Source organism: Bubalus bubalis, chromosome 2, assembly GCF_019923935.1.
Source record: "Bubalus bubalis isolate 160015118507 breed Murrah chromosome 2, NDDB_SH_1, whole genome shotgun sequence".
NCBI classification, from domain to species: Eukaryota; Metazoa; Chordata; class Mammalia; order Artiodactyla; family Bovidae; genus Bubalus; species Bubalus bubalis.
The window spans coordinates 136512089-136526843 of NC_059158.1; the positions used below are offsets into that span (position 1 = coordinate 136512089).

At 35.0% G+C, this 14755-nt stretch overlaps 1 protein-coding gene across 6 annotated transcripts in view; it reads left to right on the top strand.

The window, feature by feature from the left end:
- Positions 1–14755, top strand: part of SLC39A10 (solute carrier family 39 member 10) — a 159311-nt gene that overhangs the window by 140634 nt on the left and 3922 nt on the right. For all 6 annotated transcript variants that reach the window (XM_045164340.1, XM_045164341.1, XM_006078130.4 and 3 more), the window contains 3 exons: positions 583–951; positions 2061–2141; positions 10373–10563. In XM_045164340.1, coding sequence (XP_045020275.1) covers positions 583–951; positions 2061–2141; positions 10373–10563 — 641 coding nt within the window. The remainder of the gene's footprint in view (positions 1–582; positions 952–2060; positions 2142–10372; positions 10564–14755) is intronic.

Consider the following 14755-nt stretch of genomic DNA (forward strand, 5'->3'; position numbering starts at 1 on the left):
GAGAGGCCAACTTTCATTTAAAAAAAATGTGACAGATGTTATCACTTATGGGTTTTTAAACTTCATTTTCATAAAGATCTAGAAATGATCTTGTTCAGATATGTAAAGCACCCAGAGGAGGCAAGTGGTTTTACTTTTCTTTGTTTTCTTAAATGATAAGAGAAAGTTAGAGTGGGTAAACTTTAAGGTTCCTTTGTTCTCTGAAAAATTATGGGTTTATTTTGTTACCATGGGAATTCTACAGTAACTTTCCACTTTTATTTTCAACTGTTGGTGATGTGCTCCTTAAGTTTCACATGTCTTCATGAGTGCCAGTTTCTCTCCTCTCTTTGCCTGCTATTGATTTCAGTTCCCTTCATTTACTTCATCTGATTCATCTTTTAGACTTTCAAAACCCCAGTTTATGTGTATGCATATGTATATTTCCTTATTTATTTGGTTTTTTAATATCTATTTAGGAATTATAAAAAACTTTCACCTAGGAAATGTTCATTACACTGCTATTTTGTCTGGGTTTAAATTAAGCAAATATGCATTCATGTACTTGTTGATAAAGCATATCCTTTGCCATTATAAATATAGGAACTGATGACTCGGTTGTTTCTGAAGATCGACTTAATGAAACTGAACTGACTGATTTAGAAGGCCAGCAAGAATCCCCTCCTAAAAATTACCTTCGTATAGAAGAGGAGAAAATCATGGACCATTCTCACAGTGATGGAATGCATGCCATTCATGAGCATGACCTCCATGCTGCTGCACATAACCACCATGATGAGAGTAAAACTGTGCTGAGGAAGCATAATCATCAGTGGCACCACAAACATTCTCATCATTCACATGGTCCCTGTCATTCTGGATCAGATCTGAAAGAAACAGGAATAGCTAATATTGCTTGGATGGTAATCATGGGAGATGGCATCCACAATTTCAGTGATGGGTTAGCAATTGGTAAGTGGGCCTAAAACTTGGGTTATAATTTGTTATTCCTTAAGACCATTTTTTGTTTTCTACTGTTTTAGTACTAATCTTGGAGCTTAACAAGTATACTATTATATATTAGTCCTGTCATTTGGCTTTTCCAAAGGCGATGTCAGTGTCTTTGGTAAGTTTACTTGGGGGCATAAAGGTATACTTTCAGTGGGTTTTTCTTTGAACATGTAAACAAATGTCTGCAGTATACTTCTTTAGTAACTTGATTTCTTATTGAAGGGATAGTTACCATATTGAAAAAGCTACCTTAACATATTTTCAAATACATTTATACATTTCTGAATGAGAACAAATGAATTTGAATCTTGGGTTTAAAAATTTTTTTATACTTTAAAAAGGGAAGAAAAACTTTACAATGGTAAAAATCCATTATATCAAATTCAAATATATATTAGAATCTTGTTAATATAAACTGATGTTACCAGTTTAGGAGAACATTAAAAGTGATTAATACATAATTTTATTTTGAGATCCAGACTATTAAATAATTATTCAGAAGTAGGCTTTGGTTTCTTTCAGGAGAGACCATATTTTTGAAGCTACAGTGGCTGTCATTGTTAAAGAATAAAGAATTTTACTAGTAGTAGCAAACGCATGTATACCTCTGATTTCAGTTTTCAGGACATTCTGACAAATAATAATTTATACCATTCATGCTCTAGACCTAGAAAAATTTGGATATGGATGCTTTTAAATATTTGAATATTTATAAATATTAGTTTGCAAGAACAAGCGCAGTTATAGACTTACGTGACTTAAAATTGAGGTCAGAGATTGAAACACTAAAACTGTTACTGCTCTGCCGCTGTGGGTGAATTAGAAGATTACACAAATAGAGAATTTAATTCAATAGGGTATATTTATTTCATTGATTAGCTTTCTCTGGTTGTCACATACCTGTTGTACTTTACTCTCTGTGTGTTCAAAACCTATAGTGTATGAGATTAGTGAGTCACTCATCATTATGAAATTAGGTAAAAGAGAATGCACCTGCCATTATGAATGAAAATAGAAAAAGAGAAGATCAGTAAATGTCACTTGGATTTTTTCCACCCCCCTGACCTTAGGAGCAGCTTTCAGTGCTGGATTGACGGGAGGAATCAGTACTTCTATAGCTGTCTTCTGTCATGAACTGCCACATGAATTAGGTAACATGATCTTAAAATTTATCAGATTTCATCAAATGTAAGAGTTAATATAAATGCATCTAAATTTTAGAGATGTTAAAACATAAAAAATGGCTGATGGCAAGTATTCAGTGTCATCATTCTCTTATTTACTGAAATTTTTGTTAATGTGCTTCCAAAAGTGTGTATTGTTTTTATGTATTTTTATTTTATATAAACAATATTGTTATAGCCCACTGTTTCTTATTCACTAATCAGTGTATTTTTAACTCCATGAATTAATTTAATGCTGTTTCTACCTAGTACTTAAAGGTGTGTATTTACCACATTTTTACATACTTAGCACCCAGTAATTGGACTTACCATGTATCCTGCCACTACAGATAATGGTGCATTGAACATCTGTAGACTTGATGCTGAGAGACCCTTGTGAGAACATCATATGGGGTATATACCTGGGAACAGAACTGATGGATCCTAAGATATGCATGCCTGAGAGTGTCATATCACTGTCGAGAATGACCAAACTAATGTCCTCTCTAGCAGTAATAACTGAGAATTCCTTTGTTTCTCCATCCCTGGTAACAGCATTAACTCTCTAATTTTTGCCAATTTATAAGGTGTACAGTGCTATTTCTTTATTGTATTAATAGGCATTTTTTGATCCAGCAATCATTTTTAAAATTTCTCTTCTTATGTTTTGGTTTCCTCCTATAAATTGAAAAATGGAAGAAAAAATATGAACATACATTCACATAGAAAATATGAGGGATATGAAGGTGACATAAATTTGAAAGAAAAAAAACTGCATCTCTTGAGTATCCAAGGAATTTCTTCATGTGCCCCTTCTTCTGACTGAAATGTCTATCATTTTGACTGTTTATCTTGATTGGTAGTATACTGATTGGCCCACTTTGAGTAGAATTAACATATAATTTTCTTAATTACTAACTGCTCATATAAAGTAAAAAAAAATCTCTTACTGCTTACTTGGTGCTGATTCTTTAGGACTTGATTCCCTATAGTTTTATTTACCTTGTCAACCTTCGGCATATAATCATATATCTTGTTTATGCCCCATAATCCTTTATCCAGACCCTTCATTGTCTTTTCCTTGGGCATTTTCCTTAGGGAGTACTTATAGTTCTGGTTTCATTCTGTTCCAGTGTATCTTATATACCTATTGTCTTGACATATGCCTATGTTACTCTATGACTAGATGTGACTTATTTAATCAAAATCTTTCAGTCGCCTTCCTTTACATATAAAGTAAAAGCTGAGAGTCATTAATGTTCCTTTCAGTGACCTTCACATCTGGCTTCCAGCTACCTTTTCAGCCTCACTCACTGAATTGCTGTTACTTGTTTTCAATTTCACCCAAACACAGTTCATCAAACCTGCACTCTGGGTGCCTGACCTGTTTCTTTGCTTATTCCCTCCTAATTGGCTTGTCCTGCTAGGTCTGTCCCTAGTGTAGCATGTTAAGTCTTTTTTCCTCTAACTTCAGTACTGCCTTCCAGTACACCATGCCTCAGGTTTATCTTTCCTCTAAACTTTATCACTTACTTTCTCTAGGTCCTTCTTTTAATGCTTAGTATATTTCCCTTTTAGACATCCTATTTGCTTATAATGTAGGTTTTTGTGTGTGCAGATATTATATCTCACATTGTGAGATATTATATCTCAATTATATTTAACAGCTTTCCTATGCTAGTAAGAGAATGATGTACCAAATAACTTCCTTGCATTTCAGTAGCAACACAAATCAAGACTGTCTGTCAGTTTTGATATATAAGAAACATTGCCTAATTGTTTTAACCCTTTTTTTTTTTTAAGTTTGCTTAGTAATAAACTTGGATAATCACACGCACATCCATAGTATGCCAGGAAAGCTTTCAGCTTCCTTCCTACCCACCCACTACCCCCTAAAAGGAATATGTCAGGCCACTTGATAATTAAGTATGGTTATACCAAATTCTTCTTAACCACTTGCCATGCTCCATTTCAGCACAGAATTGACAGCAGAGACGTTGGAAATGAGGGAGGGTTGCCTTCCTGTCACTTACTCCTTTTTCCCCCTGTACTTTCTTATTGAAGGAGTGACACACAATGATAACTACACATAAGGCAAATGTAGTACATAGCTTACTGGCTAGGTAAGCCCTTGTTTACCCAATGCAGAGTTCTGGTGAAAGCCTGAGCCAAGACACCTCAGTGAAATATTGAGACTCCAAATCTCTACCTGTTCTACCCCACAAACCAGAGATTAAGATGTTACTATTTGGGGCTTTCCTGGTGGCTCAGACAGTAAAGAATCTGCTTGCAATGCAGGGGGCCCAGGTTTGATCCCTGAGTCGGGAAGATCTCCTGGAGAAGGGAATGGTTACCCACTCTGGTATTCTTGCCTGGGAAATCCCATGGACAGAGGAGCCTGGTTGGCTACAGTCCACGGGGTCACAAAAAGTCGGACACGACTGAGCAACTAACACTATTGCTGTAAGAGGAAACTCCAATCCAGACGTACATCTGCTCTACCAGAAGGAGAGGAGACATGAAAATGTACGTTTTTCCCCAGTGCCTTGTGCTAAGTTGACAAACTGCCCCATGCTAGTTGCCTAAGCTCCTGGGAAAGGGAGATCATAAAGAAATGACCCGGCTTCCTCCTCTGGAGTGGGCCTGAAGGGCTTTGGCTTTTTTATCCATCTACAATGTGGAGGTGGTCTAAAGGAAGTTTTTACCTTTAAGACACAGTAATGAGCACTTTGGTAGAACAGGGCCAGATATATGTCTCTACTATGATTAGATTATCCATACTTATTTGGAGAAGAACAGAATGTAGAGAGAGGCATAGAAGCTTCTGAGTCAGAATTTCTAGGCAAAGAGAAAAACCAATGCCTTTGAGGCTGCGACAAACACTAGGCAGGTGGATAGGGACAAATTCTCTTTCCACTTAGCAGTTTAAGATGTTGGCAAAGCAGCCTAATATGTCACATTCTAAGATACTTTGATATAAAACCTGTTTTGCCCTAGCTAAATTTTTGATTATGAATTCTTAAAACTATTCTGAGATTTTTATACTAAAGTGATACCCTAAGGGAAAAAACATGTACAGTTGACCCTTGAACAACATGGGTTTGAACTGTGCTGGTCAATGTACGTGCAGAATTTTTTTTTCTGTAGTATATGAAAGTGAAGTGAAAGTTAATTTCTCATTCATGTCCAACTCTTTGGGATCCCCTGGACTGTAGCCTGCTCAGCTCCTCTGTCCATAGGATTCTCCAGGCAAGAGTACTGGAGTGGGTTGCCATTTCCTTTAGGGGATCTTTCCTACCCAGGGATCAAACCCAGGTCTCCTGCATTGCAGGCAGATTCTTTACCAACTGAGCCACTGAAGTTATACAACTGCCAAGCATCTGTCTCAGCCTCCAAGGGACTGGTTTTTCTCCTTGCCTAGGAATTCTGACTCAGAAGCTTCTATGCCTCTCTCTACACTCTGTTCTTCTCCAAATGAGTATGAGTGGATAATCTAATCAGTAGAGGCCCTATTTTACCAAAGTGCCCATTACTGTGTCTTAAAGGTCTATAGTATATACCACAGTGTTACACGATTTGCAGTTGGTTGAATCTGCACATGTGGAATCGAGTATATGGAGGATTGACTATAAGTTATACACAGATTTTTGACTGGGCCCCTGCGTCGTTCAAGGATCACTTGCATTCTACTACCTTGGAGACTGATCCTCAGTCCACTCAGTAATTCCAAATTTTGATGTTCCTCTTCTGAACAGATTTCTCTAATTGTGTTCCAGGTAGGGTTTTTGTGTGTTTGGGAATGTATTATGAAAAAAACATGTACTTTTAAACCTTAGAATGTAGGGAGGTCCCCTGAAAGATGTGTGCAGAAACTGAAGCCATCAGAGGAAACAGAAAACCCAGATTTCTCATTTCATGTTTGCTGTGGTGTATGAATTACCTGATTTATTACTCCTTCTTCTGTTTTTGCCAAACTTGTGTAGCTGAATTTAAGTAAGTTGCAATATTATTCTTTTGCATTCTTTCCACTTTTTTCTACCCTTTTCATAAGGAGCTATATTTGAAACATTTGAAAAATAATTTATAAGAAAACCTACATAAGAATGTATAAAGGGGAAGTGAGGTTGAGGATAATCCAAAAAGGTAGATGATCCAAACTCTTTTCTTGACATTGAGCAATGTTTTAACTTAAGGAAATAACATTTTGATAAACAAATGTAGCTGTGTTACTAATACATTATTGACCAGAGATGTATTAATGCCACAGGCATTAGTTTTTAAAAAAATCCTTGGTCAATAATGTGTTAAGACACAGCTTAGAGTGGCTATCTGTAATGCTGTCCATTTTTTCCTTCCTTCTCATGAGTATTAAGAATTAAATAAATTCAAAATAAGATACTCATCATGTGCTAAATAAATCGTCCAGGGAAAATTGAACATTCACTGTTTAGATTTATACATGTGTATACATGCATTAGTTAAGACAAAAAGAACCTTACAGTATATACTTAAAAAAAAAAACTCAAAGATTTCATATTAGCAGATATTAACATTATAACATTGGATTGCATTAATATAACAGCTTTGGTAGGCACACCTCATTCTTTGTGCTAATGATATCCATTGTCAGCAGAAAGGAAAGAATATTGATTTGTCAAAAGATGAATATATTTGCTTATTCATTGTAAATTCCAGCTGAGGATTCCTTTATTTTTCAAATGTTTATATAGGTTCTTACTGAGAAGAGAAGGGTAGAAAAATATGCAGATAACTTTGAGGAAATTATAACCTGAGATAAGAGTAGGACAAAGATACATTCTTAAATGATTCATCATGATATAAGAACATCATATAAAAGTCATTTATACTGCTATATACTAGCATTGAACAAGTAGAAACTGAAATTTTTAAAAAGTAATGTTCACTGTAACACCAAAAAATACAAAATACTTTGGTTAAATCTAACAAAATATACAATAGAATCTGTATGCTGAAAACTACAATTTGCCAACAAAAGAAATCAGAGGAAACTTACGTGAAGATCTATTGTAAGTTTATGGACCAAAAGACTTAGCATTTCTAAGATACTAATTCTGCCTATAGATTCAGTACATTCCCAATTGAAATCTCAATAGACTATTTTGGAGATAAATGAATTTTTTACAAAAACTTTCATGGAAAGGGAAAGGAATAGCCAGAAGAATTTTAAAAAGTAAACCAAGGTTAAATTTAAGACTTGTAAATCCACAATAATCAAAACAATTTATATTAGTTAAAAAAATAGGTACATAAATCGGTGGAACAAGGTATAGAATCCACACACATATAGCAACTTATTTGCAACAAAAGTGCAAAGGAAATCCCATGTAGAATGAATAGTTTGTCCAACAAATGTTTCTGCAATAATTGGATATCTACTTGCAAAAAAAAGTCCTCCTACCATAGACAAAAATTAAAAATGGATCATTGATCTAAATGAAAAAAATTTTAAATATAAAAGAATTTTAGAAGAAAACACAGAAAATCTTGTGTATTTTGGATTAAGCAGGTTGTTCTTATATACAACACCAAAAGCATGCTCTTCTAAGGAAAAAAGTAATAAAGTGAACTTCCTAAAAAGTAAAAACTCTACACAAAAGACACTTAAAGAGAATGAAGAGACAAGCCAAAGACTAGGAATAAGTATTCGGAAAATATATATCTGATCAAAATCTTTTGGGAAGTGTAAAGACCTCTCAACTCAGTAATAAGAAAACCAACATGTATACCTGTGGCAGATTCATTTTGATATTTGGCAAAACTAATACAATAGTGTAAAGTTTAAAAATAAAATAAAATTAAAAAAAAAAGAAAACCAACAATTCAACAATTTTTTAAAAATGGGTAAAATACTTGAACAGGCATTTCACTAAAGAAGTTATGCAGATAACAGATAAACACATGAGAATTCAGTACTGGATTTGTCATTGTGGGCTGGAAAGGATCAGGAGCAACCAGAACTCCTGTCTACATACAGGAGACAAAAATTTTGGTTGATACAGAAATCTATTTATGAATGTGTATAGTGGCTTTATTCATAATTACCAAAAATTGGAAACAACCTAAGTGTCCTTAAGCTACTGAAGGGATAAATAAGCTATTGTTCATGTACGCAATATTACTTAGTGGTAAAAAGCCATGATTTTCTGATATAAATTGTAACATGGATGAATCTTAGATCATGCTAAGTGAAAAAAAAAAAAATCCAGACTCAAAGGACTACATAATTTATGTGATGTTCTGGGGAAGACAAAACTGTAGGGACAGAAAGCAGATCACTAGAAGTGAGGGGCCTAAGGAAATTTGGGGGTTTGGGCAGGTAAAGAAACAGAGTCTGATACTTATGTTTACATAATATATATACTTTTTTAAAATATATACTTTTGTTAAAACTCAGCATCAAAACAGGGGAGGATTATATATGTAAGTTATACCTTAATTTTAAAAAGTATTAACTAAATATCTCATCTGGAATCTTGTCTAGTTAATTCATGCTGTTTGGTGGTTATTCAGGGATGAAAGTAATCATCTTCCCACCCAGTAGTATCAGGAAGGCCTGATTGATGTTTGTACTTAACGATACTTTGGTTCAATGAGTATTCAATAATGCTCCTTTAAAAATTCTATTTGAAATTATAAAAGGAAACACTGTATTTTATAACCTAATGTCACTTCTGTAGTCTCATTTTATATTACCTAAACCCTGCTAAATGAAATTGTCCCTTTAACACAATAGATGGGTGAATTATTGAAAGTATGGTGAGGAACTTTGTAGAGGAAGAAGTTAGGGAACTCTCCCTAGAGGAAGCTGAGGAAGAAAGGCCAGAGGAAATTAAAACTCTAGAGAAGAGATAAAAATTGACATTGAATCCAAGTCTCAGCAGGAGAATTAAGTATTTAAGATGAGAGAGAGAAGCTACAGGATGTATAGTAATATTAGGTGGAAACTGGAGAATGGCAGTTTAGAAGCCATTGGTAGGTAATCTCGATTATATTATCTTTCCCAGTAATGTTGCAGGATGTAGTTTATAGCATTTCATTAGAACATGGAAAATAATGCCTTGCACTAATTTCTTTGTTGTTAACTTCTACTTATCTATTATAAATGAGAATCATGTAATCGTAACTTACACACACACACACACCTAGATCATGTGCTTTTAGTCATGTAAGATACCTTCTCATGGGAAAGAAACAGTATTCTTCTCATGGGAAAGAAACAGTTATTCTTCTCATGGGAAACAGCCCTCAGTATTCTGTATAGTAACTTGCATCTACTGAACATTCAGTAATTGACTGGATGTTTGTATATTTAGTAACTTAAACAAAAAAAGCTACAATTAATGAAACTATTGCTTTTGACCCTTTAGCTTCAATACTGTTAGTTCTAGCAACATTTTGCCCTTCTAGTAATGTCTCTCTAATCAATATTTAATCCTTTATTACCAGCTTTAGACAGATGAGTGAGAAAAGTCTCTTTATTCTTTTTACATTTTTAGGATTTTCAGAATTAAGATTTAAATTTTCTTTTGGAATAAAGAAAACATAAATGTAAACGGCATACAATATACTTAGAATCTGTTACCTCTGTTCTTACTTCGCCCATTTCCCTTAGAAAGGGCAGAGATGAGAGTAGAGAGCTTTATTTGTTGCTCACAAAAAGTGCTGTGGTGAAGTTCTTTTTTCTTACGTCTTTTTGGTGTTCTGTAAAATTTTCATTTCAGTTATCAAGTAACCTTGACCTTGCTTTTTGATATACAGTTCTTTGAATTTTAACATGTATATAGATTTGTGTCACTGCTACCACCATCAAGGATAACAGTTCCATCATCTCAACAAACCCCTTCATGCTGTCCCTGTGTAGTCACATCCCTTTTCTATCCTTGCCCTTTGGTGACCCCAAGTGCTCTTCATCACTATCGTTTTATCTTTTTGAGAATATCATATAATGGAATCATATATAACCTTCCAGACTATTTTTCAGCATGATGCCTTTGAGATTCACCCAAGGTTTTGCATGTATTAAGGTTTAATAAGTAAAATAAAATTTCATTATAAAATTTCAGTTATAAAGGTATATCTTTTAATGTCATTCTTAATTTTGTTTTTTTGTTGGTGTTTTCCTGAATTTGTAAGTAAAATCCTGTGGTTTTAAACCTTACATTATGTCTTAACTGCAGGTGATTTTGCAGTTCTTCTTAAAGCAGGCATGACTGTAAAGCAAGCAATTGTATACAACCTCCTCTCTGCCATGATGGCTTACATAGGCATGCTCATAGGCACAGCTGTTGGTCAATATGCCAATAACATCACACTTTGGATCTTTGCAATCACTGCAGGCATGTTCCTCTACGTAGCCTTGGTGGATATGGTAAGACAGCTTATTTTATATTTTTGTTCTTATACTAAACCTGTAATAGAATGAACTTCCAAAAATGGAAGAACTCTTTGGATGTAGTTTGAAAGACTAATAAACATAACCCATTTAAAAGACATGTGATATCTTAAATAATCTATTAAGACATTTAAGTAGGAGGATTCCTTCTTTGGCAACCAGTTATCTTGAAAATTTTTGATCAAATAATATTACTACTCAAAGTAACCATCAATAATATTTAAAGTATAATTAAAAAATTACTTTGAAGGTTTTGTAATATTGAGGTGGAAGTGTTTTTTTATGGTTAACAAAATAATTCTTTGAGCTTGCTTAATAGCAAATAGGAAGGAAGTACTATATCTCTCCAGCCTTCTGCAGAAAATGGTTTATATTCCAGGAGGTTTATGTAATTGCCCTTATTTCTAACTTCAGTTTAAAGTTAATAAATCTGTAACACTAATTAGTTTAATTTTAATTTTACTTTTATACCCTATATATGTTAGGCAGTGTGTTTGCAGAATAATTTGGTTACTTTCTGTTTTTAACTAGGTAACTGTGTTCACTTTTCTACCTAGTAGACTCTATTAGATAGTCTCATTTCAGTTATATAATCTAAATTTTTAATTACAGAATATTTATTATAGCAAGTTTGGACAGTAAGAAAAAATAATTTTTATTTTATATCCAGAAGCAGCCATTTACCTCCTCTCTCCTTAAGCCTCTAATACCTCACTTACTGTCCTCATGTTTAGCTGATGAGCTTACCTCCTATTTCGTGGAGAACACTGAAGCCACTGAGACAACTTCCCACTAGTTCCCGTCACCATTTCTACTCATTTCCCTGTGTCAATGCCTGTTTACCTTTGTCCCTGTTACTATGAAAAAACGTCTGTGTTCCTACTAGATCCACCTCCTTCAAACTGTTCTCTAGATCTTATCTACCCCTTTCTCACCCAACTCCCTTAAATTTCTCCCTTTTTCCTGCGTCATTTATTTTTCCCTCCTGCTGGATCATTCCTATCAGTGTATAAACCTCATGTTACTTTTCCTATCTTAAAAAGGTAGGGTGGAAGAGGATCTTTTTAAATTCCAGTTTCAGTTTTAGCTACTGCCCTATTTATTATTCTCCTTCCCAGTTATAGCAATTACCCATTCTTGTTTTTTAATTCTCTTCTCTCATGAGTCTAGCTCATTAGGTTTTTTCCCTGACTGCTCTGCCAGGTTACTTTGTCAGATCTACCATTCACCAGAACATTGCTAAATCCGCTGGTCGCTTACCCTGTTCGTCTTCATTTCTCTTTTCCTAACAGCAGCATCTGGCTGTTGATCATTCTCTTCTCTTTGGACTATTTCCTTGGCCGTTGGCTTCTGTACCACCACCATTTCCTGAATTCCCATGTTTCTGGCCTTTTCTTAGTCTTTTGCTGGATTTTCTTCTCTTCCCTGACCTCTGAATGTTGATGAAAGTCCTCTCAGTAATCTTACCTGGTCTCATGGCTAAAGTCTCATGGCTTTAAGTATTTATTGGCTGATAATTTCTAACTTTGCAACCCTCCCCAATATTCTTGCCTGGAAAACCCTGTGGACCAAGGAGGCCGATAGGCTACAGCCCATGAGGTCACAAAAAGTCAGGCACGACTGAGCGACTGAGCACACACACACAATGAGGGTGTATCACATCACATTTTTTGTGCTTCGCTGGTGGCTCAGACAGTTAAGAATCGGCCTGCAATGCAGGAGACCCAGGTTTGATCCCTGAGTTGGGAAGATCCCCTGGGGAAGGGAATGGCTACCCACTCCAGTATTCTTGCCTGGAGAATTCCATGGACAGGGAAGTCTGGCGGGCTACAGTTCATGGGATCACAAAGAGTTGGACATGACTGAGGGACTAACACTTTCATTTTCTTTACCTCTTTAGCCCAGGCCATTTCCTTAACTCCCAATTAGCATTATCTACCAGCTTACCTGAATATCTAAAAGGTGTTATAAACTTAATATATTCAGAAACCAGCTCTTGATATTTGCCAACCCTACTCCTTACACCAGCACTTCCTTTAGAATCCTCCATCTTTTTTTTTTTTTTTAAATCCTCCATCTATTAACAATAACTTTTTTCTTCTTCTTTATTCTTTCTCAGATCAAAACCTTGAGTATCACTCTTTGACTCTCCTCTTTCTGTCCCTTCCACATCTACTGGGGCTCCATCTCCTCATCACCTATACTCCAGTCTCATTCCAGGCACCATCATCTCTTTTTAACTGTTCTCCCTGCTTGTTGCCCTTGTCATAGCCACCACACTCTATATCTGTCACCACACCTTGGGTGACTTTTTTTTTCAAGTGATCCTTGTAAGATTAGATTAGATCATATCACTTGTGAGCTTCAGACCCTTCAGTGGTTTTCCATCTCATTAAAGCAGAAGCACAGAGTTCTTGTTTGGATCTTCAAGGTTTGTTATCCTCCTCTTCCATCCCTAATTTTCCTAACCTTACCTCACTTCTGCTCCCCCAGGAGGCACACTCTGCCTCAGGGTCCTGGCTCTCGCTGATCACTCCAGTGGAATATTTTCCTGAGACATTCTCCCGGCCAATTCCCTTACTTCTTGAGGCACCCTATCTAAAATTTCAGTCTCCACACCAACATTTCACATCCTCTATTCCTACTTTACTTTTTCTCATTTGCACTTGCATCTAAATTTACTAATAACACACTGAACATTTTATTTATTTATTGAGTTCATTTTGTGCCCCATTAGGCAATCAGTTCTTGGAAGACAGATATTTTTATAATATTTCAATTACTGCTGGAGATGTATAATTAATTCATAATTAATTGAATGAGTGAATGAGCTAATTCTTATATTAGAGAGCTAAACTTATAAAAAGAACAAGAGTGTCATTATAGTAAGGAATTAATAGTCTAATGAAGAAGAAAAGTAGCCATCAATTACAATCCTTTGTATGCACTTTATGATAGACTGATGTACCATGTTTGTGAAATTAGAGTCTAGCTAAAAAATTGGGAAATAAAATTAGGCAAGTTTTTCTGGAATAGGAGATTTGAGCCTTCTTTAAATAAGAAGGTAGAAGAGTTTATCAGAATCAAGAGGAAAGGGCATGTAAGAAATAACATCATTTCTTTTACCAGTCAGTCTACTCCTGGGACTATATTCTGAGGAAATAAAATGATTATTGCTAATAAAGCAAGCAAATAAAAATGAAATCGTATTTCATATTTCAAAAAAAAAAATACTTTTTGCAGAGTAGTTATAATGTCTCAATTGAAAACACCTAAGTGTTCTAAAAGACAGGGACAAACTATCCACATATATTTTAGGACTCATTTAGGACATATATTAGGTAATATATCTACAGTGACATTAATTAGGTAGATGTGATCAGATCATGAGTCATACAATTTTCCATGCTAAAAAGATTAGTCTATCTTATGAATTTTGGGAGACCATTAAAAGGTTTAAGCAACAATGACAGACATTATCTCATTTTTGTTTTATAAAGATCACTTTAGCTAAAAGGAAGAAGTTTATATTGATTTATATAGTCATTAAGTAAGACAGTATCAATACCAGTAGTTTTAGTTTTAGACAGATAACAAGTTGGAAGTTTCTGGTTTTTGGAAGCTTTGGATAGCACCTGTTTATCAACAAGCACTGTTGCATGTTAACACCTGTGGTCATACAGGTAGGTACTGGCTGGCTCTTAACTGGTTATGACAGACAGTATTGGTGTTAGCATTCAGGACAGAATTGAGTGTGAGGGAGGCACTGTGGTGCCTCTTCTTGTTGGTATGTGCACATGTCTAGAGGGAATATTTCTGTGAAATGTACATTGTTTATGTTTAAATACTAAGGACAGTTAAAAGTTTTTATAACCATAAAATCTTGGGGAAAAAGTTTTTGTAACAATAAAAGTAGTCTTCTTTCTAAAATGATAGGTAAGAACCTGCCAGTTGTAGTCTTAATCTAGGGGTTGGCAAACTTTCTGTAAAAGAAACAATAATAAATATTTAAACTCTGTGGACCATATAATGTCTGTCACAGTTATTCACCTTTGACATTTATAATGGTCTCTACTACTTAATTCTGCTGGATAAGAACAGTAACCTCCATTAGCATACCCTACTGCACAGACTTCTATAAACCGAACATATAACCAGCGTGAAGTAG